This window comes from Sus scrofa, chromosome 5 (genome assembly GCF_000003025.6).
Source record: "Sus scrofa isolate TJ Tabasco breed Duroc chromosome 5, Sscrofa11.1, whole genome shotgun sequence".
Classification (NCBI taxonomy): Eukaryota; Metazoa; Chordata; class Mammalia; order Artiodactyla; family Suidae; genus Sus; species Sus scrofa.
The window spans coordinates 73,419,088-73,437,096 of record NC_010447.5 but is presented as its reverse complement, the minus strand read 5'-3'; the positions used below and the strand labels follow the sequence as shown (position 1 = coordinate 73,437,096).

Here is an 18,009-nt window from a genome sequence, read left to right as displayed (position 1 = left end):
GCTTGTGCTAGTAAATCCTCTGTAAATACAGGTTACCAGAAGGGAATTTGAACCATAAAACAGAAAATTAATCTCTGCATTAGAGTTGTTTATCCTAAAATAGACATTTTGGTCAGTAAGTACACTAGGAGTTCATCTATATCATAAAAGAAAGACTTGGAAAATATGAGTTCTGTTTTTGGCAGACTCTAACTCAACATCTTTTTAGTACTGCCAATCTCTATATTTAGAAAAGCTAGAGTATCCAAATTGGATGTATTTCAGTCATTGGTTCTCAACTCTTTTGCACATTGGAATCACCTTGGAGACTGGAAAACCAAACCAAAAAAAGGATACCTGGGCTCTATCCCTGGCTAAATAAATCAGGACACCGAAAGGTGGGGCCCAGACAAGGAAGGATAGAGTGTCTTCAGAGCTCCTCAGGTGTTTCCAATCTGTAGTCAAGGTTAGGGAACTCTGATTTAAGTGGTTCTTAATGGAAAGATTCAAGCAGGCGCCCTTTCTCAGTTTTAGTACACATTAAAAAAAAAATTATGAACAAGCTTTCTTTATTTAGCATATGTTTATTGTGTCCAGTATGTACACAACACACATTGGGGATTTTATTTTATTTTTTGTCTTTTTAGAGCCGCACCACAGCATATAGAAGTTTCCAGGCTAGGGGTCAAATCGGAGCTGTAGTTGCTGGCCTGCACCACAGTCCCAGGAACGCAGGATCCGAGCTGCGTTTGTGACCTACACTACAGCTCACAGCAAGCAACACAGGATCCTTATTAACCCACTGAGCAAGGCCAGCGATCAGACCTGTATCCTTATGGGTACTAGTCAGGTTTGTTTCCACTGAGCCACGATGGGAACTCCATATGTGGGGGACTTTAAAAAAAAAGAAATATAAATAATTTAAAATGGGATGAGTTATACTTTGTGAAGTAGTTATATATGTATTTACTGTGATTATGTGACACAGTCCACATGTGCTGTAGGGTTTGAGAGAGATGCATATAGGCTAGAGTAGATAAAGAAGGCTATTTGGGTAGTTCCCATTGTGGCCCAGCAGAAACAAATCCAGCTGGTATCCCTGAGGATATGGGTTCGATCCCTGGCCTTGCTCGGTGGGTTAAGGATCTGGCATTGCTATGAACTGTGGTGTAGGTCACAGACATGGCTCAGATCCTGCGTTGCTGTGGCTGTGGTGTAGGCCAGCAGCTGTAGCTCCGATTTGACCCCTAACCTGGGAACTTCCATATGGCGCAAGGGCAGCCCTGAAAAACAAACAAAAACGGGAAGAGTAAGGCTATTTGGAGGAGATGGGATCTGGGTGCATTAGGTAAGTACAAGGTGACATGTAGTAATTTTGCTTCACTCAACAGACCCAGATCCTAGGGTCTGATTTGGAAAGATCCGGCAGTTTAGCTTTGATCTTATTCTGTAGGCCCGTGGCTACACAAGAAGAGCAATTGTGAGAGACTTTGAAAAATACCAGATTTCACTTATGGAGAATTTTATTCAGTTGTTGTGGATGGGGCCCAAATATTGTAATTTTCAAAGACTTCCTGTGATGCTAATGTGTAGCTAGGTTAGAAAACTGCTATAGAATCACATAAGGTCCCTGGAAACTTTTCGGCAGGAGGTTTTGATAGTCACCCATCCACTAAAAACACATTAGGGTGTCTTTGCTTTTGCTTTATGCCCAGGCAGAGGGCAAACAGCAGTGAATGAAATAAAACAGGAAAAAGTCCCTGTTTATACTTATGGAGGTAGTAAGCAGCATATTTTCTTTTCTGGTGGGGAAGCCAGGCAGTAAGCTAATACAGTGTAATGTCGTAAGTAGAAAGAGATGCTTTGAAGAACATAGAGGAGTCAGCAGTGGACAGAGAGGGGGACAGAGTTGGAGAGGGGAGTGTCTTTTGTCAGGTTAGGAAATGCTTCCTTGAACTGGCTTTGGGGTGGAGACATGGAAGAAGTGAGGGAGTGAGTAGGCAGAGGGGATGAAGGGGAAACCCCCAGGCAGGCACAGGCCAGTGAAGTGGGGTGCTGTGGACCACATAGTGCTTCCCCCCATCCCTCCCCAGTTTATATGCTGAAGCCTTAATAATCTCTAGTATTTGGAGATGGGGCATTTAGGAGGTAATTCAAGTTAAATGCAGTCATAAGGATGAGGTCCTGCTGGGATAGGATTGGTGGCCTTTTAAGAAGAAGAAAAGGAAAGATCTTTCTCCCTCTCTCTGCCATGTGAGGAACAGTTAGGAAGCCTTCTGTGAGCCAAGAGGGGAGCATTCATCACAAGCTGAGTTCTGACAAACTTCGGTCTTAGATGTTCTGGTTTCCAGAACTGTGAGAAAACAAGTTTCTGTGTTTTAGCCACCCAGTCTATAATATTTTGTTATGGCCTGAGCCAACTAAGACTGCAGGGACAGAGGGTTCCAGGGGGCGCATATAGAAGATGAGGTGGGAAAAGACTAAATCATGTAGGGCTAGAGCGAGAATTTTGGATTTTTTTTCTCAGTTGTCATACTTTGGTTACCACAGTGTAACTTGAGAAAGGGTTTGGGGAACCCACTGAATTATTTTTGGCAAAGGAATGATATAATTTGATTTATACCTTGAAGGATCAATGGTCTGCTTTGTGGGAAAACACTCTGTGGCAAAGCGGATGAAGGGTCGGGGGATTAGTTATCCTGGTAACTATAGCAAGGATGGTATCAGTGGGAGTAGTGAGAAATTATCTCACTCTAGATATATTTTGAAGGTAGAGTGGAAGAAAATTGCTGCCGAGTCAGATGTGAGTGTGAGAGAAAGTGCGGAATGAATACTGTGTCTGAGTGTTTGGTGAGCGCAACTGGAAACATGGAGTGCTGTTTACTAAGATAGGGAGACTGTCAGAGAACAGGAGAATTCGAGAAGAGAGCAATCAGACTTATATTGTTGAACCACCCAGGTTATTTAGAGTTGTTTCTAGATATCCAAGTGAAGATGTTAGGTGATTGGTTTATATAAATCTGGAGTTTAGGGGAAACATTGAGGCGAGTGACATAGAATTTGGAGCATCATTATACAAATGAGTTGTCTTCAACTTTGGATGCACTTTAGAATCAGCTTGAGAATTTTCAGAAAATTTCTGAGCCTGGTCCCACCCCTTTGTATTCGTATTTAATGTGGGAATGGGGCTCAGGCATTCCTGTTTTATTTTGATTTGTGATTACATTAAACATTTGAAAAACAGCTTTTATTAAGGTATAATTGACATACAATAGACCACACGCAAAGTATACAGTTTGATAAGTTTTGATGTATAAATACACCTGTGAAACCATCTCCACAATTAAGATAGTGAACATATCCATCATCTTCAGAAGTTTCTTTATACTCCATTCAATCCTTCCTACTGTTCCTCCCTCCCTCCCATCCTCAGTTGCTAGACAACTACTGATTGGCTTTCTATGTAAATGTAAGATGTACTTTGCATCTTCCAGAATTATGTAAATGGAGTCATACAGTGTGTACACTCTTGTGTGGCTTCTTTAAGTGTAATTGTTTTGATATTTATCTATGTCGTTGCATGTATCTGTACACCCCTTTCTTTTGCTGAGTAATATTCCATTGTATGAATGCCCTTTTTTATTTAGCTGTTGATGAACATTTGGGTTGTTTTCAGTTTTTGGCAAAACCTCTACAAATAGAGTTGTGTGAACATTTGTGTACAAGTCTGTGTGTGGACATGTATTTTCTTCTCTGGATAAATATCTTAGGAAGGAATAGCTGGATCATATGGATCACATTTTTTCATATGTTTCAACATATGAGAGGTTCTTAGGGGGGCATATATGTATGTCCCTTTGAAAAACTTTTATGCTCAGAAAAGAATATTTAGAGATTAATACTTTCATTATTAAAATTAATATTCAGTTTACTAATTTCAATTTAAATATCTATTTTTTCTTAAATGTTCTTTTTAAAATCTTATTCAATTTATAAGATTTAGCAAAATTTAACTTCTTTTTTCCTAGGCATAGTTATTTTTTTTTTTAAATCACATGAGTTCCCATTGTGACTCAGCAGGTTAAGAACCCGACATAGTGTCTGTGAAGATGCAGATTTGATCCCTGGCCTTGCTTAGTGGGTTAAGGATCCAGTGTTGCTATAAGCTGCAGTGTTGGTCACAGATATGGCTTGTATCTGGTATGTCATGGCTGTGGTGCAGGCCTCAGCTGCATCTCTAATTCAACTTGGGAACTTCTGTACGCCACAGGGGTGGTTGTAAAAAGAAATAAAATTAATTAATTTTTAAAAACCCAGTAAATTCAAAGTGAACATAGCTTTTTTATGGCTGAACCTGTGGCATATGGAAGTTCCCAGGCTAGGGGTTGAATTGGAGGTGCCGTATGCCACAGCCATAGCAACATGGGATCTGAGCTGCATCTGCAACCTACACCGCTGCTCATGGCAATGCTGGATCCTTGACCCACTGAGCAAGGCCAGGGATTGAACCCATGTCCTCATGGATACTAGTTGGGTTTGTTTCTGCTGCGCCACAACAGGAACTCAAAAGTGAACATAGCTTTGCATCATTAAAACTTAATAGAGAGTAATCTATTAGAACATAAAATCACCTGGAAACAATTGCTACACACAAAAAAGTTCATTTTCAATATTGTACTAGGTTAGCTAAGCTAAGACAGTGTCAGGTTTTATTTAGTAGAAGTGAAGAATTTGTTGCAGAACTTCAGAATCAGGTCATTATATCCTAAAATAACCACAGATGTTAAGATGTCAGTTTTTACCAAATTAACCTATAGGTTCATCCCCATCCTAATCAAAATCTGGGCAGGATTTCTTGTAGATGTCAGCAAGCTGATTCTAGAGTTTTTATGTAAAGGTAAAGGAACTAGGATAACCAACACAATTTTGAAAAAGAAGTTAGAGAACTCGGTATCTGATTTTGAGATTTAGTATAAATCTGTAGTAATCAAGACAGTGCTGTTTTGGCTCATTGAAAATAAAGAGTCCAGAATTAAATCCTCAAAAGTATGGTCAGTTAATTTTTGGCTGTGGTACAAAGGCAATTCAGTGGAGACAGGGTAGCCTTTTCAACAAATTGTGCTAGAACAGTTGAATCCACATGCAGAATATAAACTCAGTTCATACCTGACACTCTATATAAAAAATTTGCTCAAAATCATGGACCTAAACTAAAATTTTAAACTATTGGGGGAACATATAAGAGGAAACTTTTGTGATACTGGGTTAGGCAAATAGTTCTTAGGTATGACATTGAAATCAGAGTACTTAAAAGAAAAAATTGATACTTTGGACTTCATCAAAATTAAAATTTTTTCCTCTTTCAAAAACCTCAAAGAAAATGAAAAGATAAGCAATAGACTGGGAGAAAATATTTTCAAATAATAAATCTGAAAAAGGACTTGTGAATAGAACATAAAATGAGCTCTTTAAACTCAATAATTAGATACAAATGACTATTATTCAGACATAAAAAGGATATATATTTTGATATATGGCACAGCATGGATGGACTTTGAAAATGATGCTTAGGGAAATAAGCCAGACACAGAAGGATAAATTGTATGATTCATTTATATGAGGCACCTAGAAGAAGAAAATTAAGAGAGACAAAAAGTAGAATAGAGGTTAGCAGGGGTTAGGGAGAGGAAGGGGAAAGAGAGTTTTAGTGTTTAATGGATACAGAGTTTTGGATATAGATAATGGTGATGGTTATACAACATTGTCATTGTTCTTAATACCAGTGAATTATATAATTATGAATGGCTTAAAAAGTTAAATATTATGTATATTTTCCTAACATTTTGAAAACCTTAATAATAAAAAATAACCACATTTTTAAAAATGAGCAAAATAAAAGCTATCTGATAAGGCAACCCCTTCAAAAGAACTTTAATACTTACTTTGATGTAATTATCTCTAAATCAAAAAAGTGGTTCACCTGACCTCCAGTGTCATGGGAAAGAGAACACCACGGAATGAAAGCAACAATAGCTTGACTTCAAATGGAACTGGACTATTTAAAATAGAGTTTCTGGGAGTTCCTGTTATGGCTCAGTGGGTTAAGAACCTGATGTCTCTGTGAGGATGCCTCACTCAGTGGGTTAAGGATCTGGCGTTTCCACAAACTGCAGCTTACGTTGCAGATGTGGCTTGGATCCTGTGTTGCTCTGGCTGTGGTGTAGGCCAGTAGCTGCAGCTCTGATTTGACCCCAAGCCTGGGAACTTTCATATGCTGCAGGTGCACTGTAAAAAAGAAAAATAAAAGCATCACAGCTTAATTCTAATGTGGAGCCAAGACCAAGCACCACTTTACAGATGGTATTTAAAACCAAAGACTGAATGAGATCACCTAGGACAGCCGTTTCTCAGGCTTTTGCTTGCGTAAAAATACCTGTAGTTCTGGGTCAAGTTCTGAGAATTTGTATTACTTTGAGGCTCCCAGGTGCTGGTACCCTCGTTGGGTGGATGGACCATACTTTGAGTAGCCCATCCTGGAGGATTAATGTAGATAGATTCTTGAAAACTGAGTTCTGGCCCCTCCAAAGTTTAGAAATTGGAAAGGAGAGGAAGGAACTAGTAAATGAGACTGTGAAAGAGTAACAAGTGAGGCAGGAGTGAAATGGAAGAGTATGGTGTTCTAGAGGCTTGTGAAGAAACTTTTGGCAGACGGGAAAGAGTGATAAATGCAATAAAATATGACAAGAAAAGACCAAGTGAAATGAGAGCTACAGATGACCAGTGAATATGGTAAAGTGATTATTGATGACCTTGAATGAAATACTTTGGTAGAGTGGTAGGGACAAATTGAGATGAGCCCGTGACAGAATGGAGGAAAGAAATGTGACAAGTAAGTTTAGATAAATCATTTGATGCTTATTGTGGAAAAGAGAACAAAGAAATGGGGCAGTGGCTAGAAGGGAATGTGGAAGTAGGGATGGATCTTCTTTTTCTTTTTAGGCCCACGCCCTCGACATATGGAAGTTCCCAGGCTAGGCATCAAACTGGAGCTGTAGCTGCTGGCCTACACTGCAGCTCACAGCATGCTGGATCCTTACCCCGCTGAGTGAAGCCAGGGATCGAATCTGTGTCCTAATGATTATTAGTCAGGTTCATTACTGCTGAGCCAAACGGAAACTCCCGTATTTAAAAAAAAAAAAAAAAAGTAAGAACTATCATAATGTGTTTGTATGCTGATAGGAATAACCTAGTAGAGTAGGAGATATGTTTGTGGTAGGAGAGCAAGAGGTCAGTGATGTCTTGGAGAAGGGATCCAGTGGGCAGATGGAAGCATGGCCTTAACTGGGAATATGGAGAGGGAAGTTAGAGTATATGGGAACATATGGAAATTAATCCTTGTGTTTTCTCTGAAATAAGAATCAAAATCACCCCATCATAAATAACAGAGCACAATAGCAGTTTTGTTCAGAGCTCTATCCCTGGCACTTAGAACAGTGATTTGAACACACTGAATGCCTGGTAAATACTCGTTAAATAAATGTGTGCAAGGAAGACTAATCTTGGATTGGCGGGGAGAAGGCAAGGAGTCAAGTAATGCAGGTAGAAGGCTGCTGTTGGGTTAGGCTAGAGTGGTGCTTGTGGGAATGATGAGGGGGAGCTGTTCTAAGAATATATGAAAAATTGCAAGGACTTGATTTTTATTTGGCTAAAGGGAAGGAAAAGTTGAGGATGACCTGTTTCTAGCTCTGGAGCATGTCCTTAGTCTTTCAAATCAAGTGGACTGTGATGTTGCTTAATGATTTGAGGAATTTTTCAGAGACTTAATTGCCAAACACCCTAACCTAGTTTTTCTAAAGCTGATGTAGTCATCCATTTTTTCTGTACTTAGCAGAGACTCTCTCAGTAGCTGCCAAGGAATCAAGTCTCTCCTTCTCCACCTCCCAGGAGGTTAGGGAAAATTGTATTCCCTGAACACTTCCCTCTGTGGAAGCATCTGCTGTTGAAAATTAAATGTATATAGACCTTGGAGTGAAAACTCTTCAAAATACTCAGCATAGATTCTTAAGGTGGTGGAACATACTCATTGCGTTCTCTGAGCAAATAAGGCTTAATAAAGACTTGCAGGGGAGTTCCCGTCGTGGCGCAGTGGAAACGGATCTGACTAGGAACCATGAGGGTTCAATCCCTGGCCTTGCTCAGTGGGTTAAGGGTCCAGCGTTGCCGTTAGCTGTGGTGTAGGTTGCAGACTCATCTTGGATCCCAGGTTGCTGTGGCTGTGGTGTAGGCTGGTGGCTATAGCTCCAATTAGACCCCTATCCTGGGAACTTCCACATGCCACACATGCGGTCCTAAAAGGACAAAAAGACAAAAAAAAAAAAAAGTCTTGCAGCGGCAGCACAGGAAACTATATCTAGTCACTTGTGATGGAACATAATGGAGGATAATGTAGAAATTTTCTACTCTACAGCAAATGGGTCACTTTGCTGTACAGTAGAAAATTGACAGAATACTTAGTAAACCAACTATAATGGAAAAAATAAAAATCATTAAAAAAATAGATGTTAGTTTTCAGTTTTGTGTATTGAAATTCCTTGTAAGATTTTGTTGCAAAAACAATAAAATACATTTGAATATCATTCTTATAAGGTAACGTTTGCATTTTGCTGGTAAGTCAAATAGCACTGGTATTAGCAGAGTAGATTTTTTCTTTTTTTGGAAGTGGGGAAAGCCACTTAGACTCTTGTATCCTCTGATATAGTCATCGGTTTTTGTGGAAAGCAGTCATACATTAAAGCTTTCATGAAAATGGAAGTAAATGGCTCAAAAGCAAGATGGCAGCAGCAATTTTTTTGAGAAAGTGAATCCTGACCTAGTGAAATTAGTTTTACACAATGGATTAATAGTTGTATTTATACGTTAAATTTAACTGGGATTTATATTGATTGTCAAGACATATTTATTGAGTATCTGATACTATTCTAGTTGTTGGCAATACAAAAATAGGCAAGGTATGCCTATTTAACCCATGTAAGGATTAAAGTCCAGTTGGTGGGAGATAGAGCACAGCCATGAAAGGATCAGTAGCATTACAAAAGAGTGTAGAAGACCATGGTTCTGTAGAACTGCTGCAAGGGTTCCACAAATATGTGATGCACATTTCTTTTTATTTAATTAATTAATTATTATTTATTATTTATTTATTTATTTGTCTTTTTGCCATTTCTTGGGCACTCCCGTGGCATATGGAGGTTCCCAGGCTAGGGGTCTGATTGGCTAGCTACGATTGAAGCTGTAGCCGTCGGCCTACACCAGAGCCACAGCAATGCGGTATCCGATCCGCCTATGCAACCTACACCAGAGCTGATGGCAATGCTGGATCCTTAACCCACTGAGCAAGGCCAGGGATTGAACCCGAAACCTCATGGTTCCTAGTCAGATTCGTTAACCACTGAGCCATGACGGGAACTCTGCACATTTCTTTTTAAAAGACTATAAATAATATGTTGTATACATGTGTTCAAATGTTAACATGAATAGAAGGAAGATGACCACTAAAGCTCATTAATTTATTTTGAAGATTAATTCACTTTTTATTTTTTTACAATTTCAAAATAAAGTAGCAAATTCTTTATTTGTATTTCTCAGCGACAGTGAAAAAAGACACATAGCCCTAACAACATTTTTTTTAAGTCATCATTTTCCCTCTTCTACCTCTGCCCTCATATAATACTCTTGCTTGAAAGGTGTACACTTCTCAAAAGCTCTCCATCCCCTACAACAAAACAAACCCCCTTTTAGCAATTTCTTTCTGACTTCCTTTTCTTCTAATTCTTCATCACAAAATCTCAGAAACTTATCTGTCTAATAAGATCTACCTCAGAGCCTGGGAAGGAAAGATCCACTGAGCAGGCCAAGCCATAGAATGCTCTTCCGAAGGCCTGGGGAGGAAAAAATCAGGGTGTTCACATGTACTAACATACATCCCTTCATGCTTGTTTACCTCTGTCGGCTGCATGGAGCTAGAGCAATGTGGCTATGACAGTTCAAATGACAGTATCCAATAATATCCTGAATTTTTTTTACAAACTCAAGAATCATTACATGAAAAAAACATTTTTAAAGAAAAAAAGCAAATATGGTTTCTTAAATGAACAGTCATTCAACAGAAAGGACTTTATCATGCAGTATTTTGGGATAGTGAACCTGAACCATCTTGTTTTGCTGTAGGGCATATGATGGTATTGTATCATCATCTTTGATATTTGACACCAAGATTTTACTAAATAGAATTCATAAGTGGACAGACGCTAAAGGTTAGGAATGTATACCTAGTCTGGAAATGATAATGTTTGATAATTTTGGACTGAAGAAAATGGATGTCCTCTCTTGAAGAAATTGTGACCTGTCTAGGTTTTCAAAGTAAAGTTTTTTGATGGTGCAAGTGCAAGAAGTAGAAGTAAATATAAGCCAAATTCTATTAGAGATGTATTTGAAATCAAGAACCAGTATTTGCAAGGTAGGTATATGTTCCTATGACTAGACTTAACAGCTGAAAAGGAATTAGTTACGTTAAAAAAAAAAAAAACAAACAAACTTCGGGAGTTTCTGTTGTGGCTCAGTGGGTTAAGAACCCAACATAGTGTCCATGAGGATGTGATTTCAATCCCTGACCCTGATCAGTGGATTAAGGATCTGGCATTGCTGCAAGCTGTGGTGTAGGTCGCAGCTGCAGCTCAGATTCAATCCCTGGCCTGGGAACTTCCATATGCTATGTGGGTGCAGCCATAAAATGAACAAACAAAAAATTTTTGTCTGTTTCAGGCATATACCTTCAATTGGGATAAAAATTTCAGTTTACTATGTTTTAAAATAGTAGTAAATTTTTAATATTCACTGTTCCTTATTTTTACTTCTGTAAATTATTCATAAAATGACTTAAAAGGGGAGTGGCAGTCCATAGTGATAGCTATTTTTCTTTCCACCTTGTTTATAGTAAGTCCTCTATCTTATTTCCTAAATCACAGCACCCAGGTTTTTCCTTCCTAGTACTTTTGACAGAATTTACTTTTAGTTACTTTACTTTTTTTTTTTTTTTTTTTTTTGTCTTTTGGTCTTTTGTTGTTGTTGTTGTTGCTATTTCTTGGGCCGCTCCCGCGGCATATGGAGGTTCCCAGGCTAGGGGTTGAATCGGAGCTGTAGCCACCGGCCTACGCCAGAGCCACAGCAACGCGGGATCCGAGCCGCGTCTGCAACCTACACCACAGCTCGCGGCAACGCCGGATCGTTAACCCACTGAGCAAGGCCAGGGACCGAACCCACAACCTCATGGTTCCTAGTCGGATTCGTTAACCACTGTGCCACGACCGGAACTCCTAGTTACTTTACTTTTGTGAGGCTTGTATCTCACACACTAGCTAAACAGACTCTCTGAGCGCACAGTGTCTGGCTTGTTCATGGTGACTCTCCAGCACCTTACCTAGTGCTTGGCAGATGTCGGTGAGCAATACATTTGTAAAACAAGGTGGTTTGCTTATAAAATCTTCCTTGTTTGTATTTTTGGACTTTTGTTAGCAATGTATCTATCAGCAGACTCAAAACAGATTTGGGTTTAGTCCAGCGCTTTTTACTCATGAAGACTTATTCTAATTGTTTAGTTTATTACTATATCTATTTTAGTGTTGTCAGGCAGATTACTTCTTTCTGAACTGAGAATATGCCACCTCATTTAAAAAAGAATCACTTATTGTTTTATATCTTATTTTTTTGCTTCGCCTGTCCTACTTGACAAAGCTAAATTGTAATGAGCTTATTAATCAAACCTAAAACGTTTTTCTTATAATATGTAGCTCAGAGAGTTTTTGTTGTGGGATGGTTGGGGTGGAGGACAGACACATAGTTAGAAATGGCATATATCAAGTCAACATTAACCAGCCTCCTACCCACATAAAAGGTCAAACAGCCCCTAAATATATTTTGTTCTGATGAGTAGTAGATATCCATAAATGGTTGCTAAAATGCCCCCCCCTTTTTATGTTACAGTAAGTCAACAGAACTACCAAGCCTCGTACAGTCTGTTTGAAGGGTACATAGGAATCCCAAAATTTTAGAATGCCATATTTTACATGTTACAGCTAATCACGACGTATGTGAATAAATAGATGACAATAGAGTGCAGTTGGTATATGTCTGGAGAGCAGTTATCTTACTAACTGGATGACCTTTTTGTCCCTGTTGTCACAGAATCTTTAGCATTGTAGGTGTATTGTCAAAACCATGAATGAGGAGTTCCTGTTGTGGCTTAGCAGGTTAAGAACCCAGCTAGTATCTATGAAAGATGCAGGTTCAATCCCTGGCCTCACTCACTGGGTTAAGGATGTGGCTTTGCTGCAAGCTGCAGCATAGGTCACAGGTTCGGCTCGGATTCCATGTTACTGTGGCTGTGGTATAGGCCTACAGCTGCAGCTCTAATTTGACCCCTAGCCTGGGAACTTCTGTATGCCCTCAGGTGTGGTCCTAAGAAAACAAACAACCATGAATGATAAATCTCTGAACATAAAAAGGGCAATACCTTATAAATAATACCCTGCCCTTGAAATCCTGTGTTAACTCTCCTCTACCTCTAAAATTCTCTACTGCCCTCCAGATTTTTCTTACTAAGTAGCAAAGGGATCACAATTACTTTTTAAGGTCCCTAGAGATAGGATGGCTTTCTTTCTCAAAGAGCATGGCAAAGGTGAGTCACTTTAAGATAGGGTAAAACGATCTTTAAAACTTTACTCAGCCCCTTAGAGCAGAGAACTTTATTCCAGTAATTAAGCTACATATATACATATATTTTGTGCATCTTTTCCCCCAAAGTTGAACCAGATCAAATAATCCTAGACCAGAGGAACAAAGTCATAATCTTTAAGTGAAAATCAACCATCTAATTAAAATAAGAATAAAAGAATGAATTTAATACACATTTAGGAAAATCTAGGATAAAAAGAGAGGATTGAGCTATTGAAAATCAAAAGTACATTTCATTTTCTTATGGCAGAAAAGAACCTTTGTAGAAAATTTGTTAGTGATTAAAAACCAACAAAATAACAACTAGCAGAGCCAAGTACAGAAATTACATGATTGCTTATCAGAATAGTAATCTCACATTTCCACTTGCCCTAGGGACGCCTTTGCTGAAATTTTATAAAATCCACAAACCCAACATGACCAGCACCACCATTTCCAGTTTGGTGTGGTTGTCTTCCAGCTCGTTTCCTGATTCCAGTCTCCCACCTGACTGGTTCAGCTAATTGTTCTTTGTGTTGGTTTTTACCTTGAAGGAGAATATGCGTTTATTGAATATTTTGTTCTTATCTGTGAGATTCTAACACTGAGAAGAATTCTAGATACATGTGTTTAAAAATGTTAATTTATGAAGCTTAACCTCACGGTACAAATCATGCTCTGCTAATAAGCTTTCATTTTCAGATTTATGGGCCATATAAAAAGGGAAGACGACTCTAGGAAGATTCTGGAGAGATGAAATTTGTTAAATATGAAAAAGATTTGGCATCTGTTGTAAGAATCGTGAAGTGGGGGAGTTAGGATGATTATCCCTTTCTCACATAAAAGCAGGAGTGAGATACTGAGGAACTGTGTCACATAATGGTTGGGTACCAACTTGAAGACAGATGCTGGAGGGATGGGGGAATGATGGTATTACAAAAATAGTCTGTACCTAACCACAACACAGTAGTTATATCGTGAAAATCTTCAGAATCAGAGAATCTAGGACTGAGGTGTTTCCTTCACCTTATGGGTAAAACCACATTGAGTACTGAGGTCATTAATGAATCCAGAAAAACCTAGAAAATATTCAATTTATTCTAAAGGCAGTACTAAGTAAAGAGAATAAAAACTATTCTATGTCTTAAGTTAGTAATAATGGCCTGTAAATAACTAATATGAATTTATTGATTGCTAGAAACTAAGGTTTCTACTCTAGAATGTAAATTTATTTTAATGTTTGCAATTTCATTGTAATTCTGTTTAACATTTGTAAATTCATTTTGCAAATTTGGGGATGAAGGGAGTGAAGTACACGCTATAGTAAAGGAGGTTGTCACACCTTCATCTGTAATGGCATAAGACATTCAGAGACCCCTGATGCCCTGGGAGATAAATGATGGCTACATCTCAGTTGCACTGTATGTCTCACTCTAACCTTAGGTGACTCACTGTTCACTAGTCTCAACAAATCTTTTCTCAACCTGCCACACCTTTGAACTTTTTCTATAATTAAAAGAGAAATTAATTCTTGCTTCTCTTACTCTTCACTGCTTGTTAGTGAGTGGTTGGTCCTGGCCAGTGATTAAACTTATAGACAGACAGTATATCTTTTCTTTAAAAACATCTTCCTTCCTCATTGAACCTGATTTTAATCATTCATTCATTTGTCAACAGATATGAAGTATCTAGTATTTTTTTCAATACTGTGCTAGGTAATGGTTATACAGTGGTGTGTAACCCCTTTCCTTGTGTTTAGATCCAAGAAGAGGAAACTGTCGAATTAAAATTGCTATTCCTTCCCTAACACTTGCTGTGTTTTTCCATAGTATTTATCAGCATCTAAGACTTTATTTATTTATTTATTTATTAGATTTCATACACAGAATATTGGTTACATTAGGGCAAATAAGGATTTGTGTATGTTTTCCTGAAAGAGTATTTGTTGATTGAAAAACAAGAAAGGCACATCTAATTTGTCAGCATATCCCTTGATTCTCCTTCTTCAGCCTGTCTTTAACCCTCCTGCTGCTTCCTTTTAATTCAGGCCATTGTTATTTTTATTTTTTGGCCATGCCTCAGACATGCAGAAGTTCCAGGGTCAGGGACTGAATCCACACCACAGCAGCAATCTGGGCCACAGCAGTGACAACACTGGATCCTTGCCTGCTGCGCCACCGAGGAACTCCAAGCCATTTTTATTTTTGCCTAATCTATTAAAGTAGCTTTCCTCTCCTCAGTAGTACCTTTCCCCCTCCAGATGGCTGCAAATAATTTTCGTAAAATTCAAGTCTGAATTTCTTCACCATCTTCCATCTAAGGGCAAATCAGTCTTCTTTGCTTTTTATTATTGGGTTCCTTCCTGTCTGTCCAGCCTTGGATGTTTCATTTCCCTGCCACGGTCTGCTCTCCATCTCAAACTCTGTGCAGCAAATGTCTCAGTAGATGGAATTTCTTTAAGCTTTTTTGTGAAGTGTGGTGGCTAGACCAGAGGCTATTTAGAAATGCAAGTTTTAGGCTCTACGTTGAGGCCCACTGAGTCAGAACCCTGGGAGCAGAACTAAGCAAACCAAACAAGCCTTAGTGATCCTTAAATTTGAGAAACACTGCTTTAATCCTTTTTTTTTTTTTTTTTTAAGTTCATTTCCTTAGCATGCTCAGCCATGATTTACCATGCTTTCACTATCGTTTTCATTTGTGTAACTAAATGGACATCATTAACCCTGAAATGTAAGTCCTGCTTTTTAAATTGTATATTGGACATCCTTCCTGGATATCCTTTCTGTATTCTGTAGGACTCTGTAGGCTCTAAACAAAATTTAATATCAATTTATTGAGGTCTGTTTCATATACTGTGTTTTCCTGTTTCCTGCTTCAAAGGATTCCTCCTTGCAGCTTTGAATAGTTGATTGTGCAGTATTTTCTCTTTGGTTTATATATTGTCTTGTTTTGGAGGAATAAAGAATCTTTTAATAACTACTGCCCAAAATAGGGTCAGGATTTTCCAGGCAATAGGTTACTGTTGTTTGTAGACCATGTGTTAAAATGTATTTTTATCTTATTTTTCCTTGCTTTCCCCCTCCCACCTCTTTTCCCTCCTCAGTCTTCTTTTTCTCTATCATTTTAAGAACTTAGACTATTTACTTTGAGTCTTGACCTCAGCTGCTGAAGTTCTTCCATAAAGCTGGAAGGATCCTTGACCCAGTAAAGTGACAACTTGTACTGGCACGAAAGGTTGAAGCCAGGCAACATTTCAGCTACCTTGATGCAGTTCCTGCTGTAGGTTCTCAATAAATATTTTTATTAGTGAGCAAGTGAGTAAGTGGGCAGGTCTCCAAGGAACGGGCAGATCTCCATGGTCAAAAAAAGCATAGTGAGGCGTTTCCACTCTGGTGCAATGGGATCTGCAGCATTTCTGCAGCACCGAGGCGCAGGTTCTTTCCCTGGCAGGGCACATTGGGGTAAAGGCTCTGGCATTATTGCAGCTGCAGCATAGGTCGAAACTGTAGCTCTGATCTGATCCCAGGCCCAGGAACTCCATATGCTGTGGAGTGGAGAAAAAAGAAAAACAAAAATACGGTGAAACTGTGGCTAAATACATAAAGAACCCCATGGATTTGAACAATAAGGAGCGATAACATTTTGACACTTAAATATTTAGTAAGTAAATAAATGAAAGATTTTAAAGAATGGCCATTGTCGCAGATGGTGAGATATTTCCTTCTCTGAGGAAGGAGAGAAAAATTTAAATGTTTGTTTTTGTTCATTTGTTTGTTTTTGTCTTTTTAGGGCCACACCTGTGGCATATGGCGGTTCCCAGGCTAGAGGTCCAGTCAGAGCTACAGCTGCCAGCCTACGCCACGGCCACAGCAACACGGGATCTGAGCTGTGTCTGTGACCTACACCACAGCTCATGGCCATGCCAGATTCTTAACCCACTGAGTGAGGCCAGGAATCGAACCCTCAACCTCATGGTTCCTAGTCGGATTCATTTCTGCTGCGTCACAGCAAGAACTCCTAAATGTTGTTTCACTATAAACTTTCAAGTTTAATTTTAAAAATTCAGGTTTATTTATATGTGCCCTTCCCTATAAGCACAGTTTGATATACATTTTTAATAATTTTCATATCGATTTATGTAACAGTTACATTTCAGTGGTTTGCGTATGTATTTGGGGCTGTAACTTTTAACTGTTATAGTTCTATTTTTGTTGAATAGGAAAGACAGTAATGTATGTGTTTATTGACAAATTGCATACCTGAATTACCTTACATATGAAAAATTTTTATATGTGAAAATCATGTATCCTCACAATTTGATCTGTTCTCTAATAAAGAAAATATATTCTAAATTATAATAATAAAAAAACCTTTCTTTTTAACATGCACACAGGAAACCTCGACCTGTCTCCCAGTTGGTTGCACAGCAGGTTACTCAGCAGTTTGTGCCCCCTACACAGTCAAAGAAAGAGAAAAAAGATAAAGTAGACAAAGAAAAAAGTGAAAAGGAAACAACTAGCAAAAAGAACAGTCATAAGAAAACCAGGTAAATTTGAAGAATGTTTTAATGGCACTTTGGAACTAATAAATTTAGCTATTTAATATTGTCTCTTAACATCGATATGTACAGTATGTTAAGTAAAATAAAAGATTTCATCTCCTTTATTATATCATGAAAGTGTTTTCTGAGTTGAAGGCATATTACAAATTAAATACAAAGGCTGCAAATATAAGCTTAAATGTGAGGATGCTTAAAAAAAAAAAAAACTAGATTAAAAGACATTCGTGTTTGAGCTGTTTCTTTTTCATTCGTAAAACCAGGAATAATATTCACAATACTGAACAGATATTTGCGTGAGCTTTAAGCAGTCATAGTGGTCATGGGTCCAGGCGGAACAGACAGTCGTGATGCCCTTTGCATAGGTGCACGTCCGTGGGGTAACAGCCCTGCGTATAATGCAGCCTCAGCTGTTAGCAGCTTCTTCAGTGGTGCAACTCTGTCATTGCTGTGCTGAAACATTTATTCTAATAAAATTGACAAGCCGTCTGCAAAATTGGATAAAGCTGTAAAAGCACAAGTAAGAGACCATTACTCCCAGAGTTTTTTATCATGATGAGGAAGATTCATGAATGATTAGTTGGATTAATGTTAATTATTTCCAACATTTGATTATATGTTTGTGCCTAGTTGCCCATTAATATAGAGCCTTAAAGATAGATGTATTCATTTTATTATTTTTACCTAATTTATTATGCATTACA

At 38.4% G+C, this 18,009-nt stretch overlaps 1 protein-coding gene across 9 annotated transcripts in view; it reads left to right on the top strand.

Annotated features, from left to right (window-relative positions):
- Positions 1-18,009, top strand: part of YAF2 (YY1 associated factor 2) — an 86,319-nt gene that overhangs the window by 60,251 nt on the left and 8,059 nt on the right. For 7 of the 9 annotated variants that reach the window (XR_002344163.1, XR_002344162.1, XM_021092544.1 and 4 more), the window contains one exon: positions 17,141-17,293. Coding sequence is in view for 6 of the 9 variants with exons in the window: in XM_021092544.1 (XP_020948203.1) it covers positions 17,141-17,293 (153 nt within the window). In the remaining 3 variants the exon portion in view is untranslated. Of the gene's footprint in view, positions 1-12,440; positions 15,478-17,140; positions 17,294-18,009 lie in introns of those variants that run through there. The other 2 variants (XM_021092545.1, XR_002344164.1) reach the window with 2 other exon arrangements.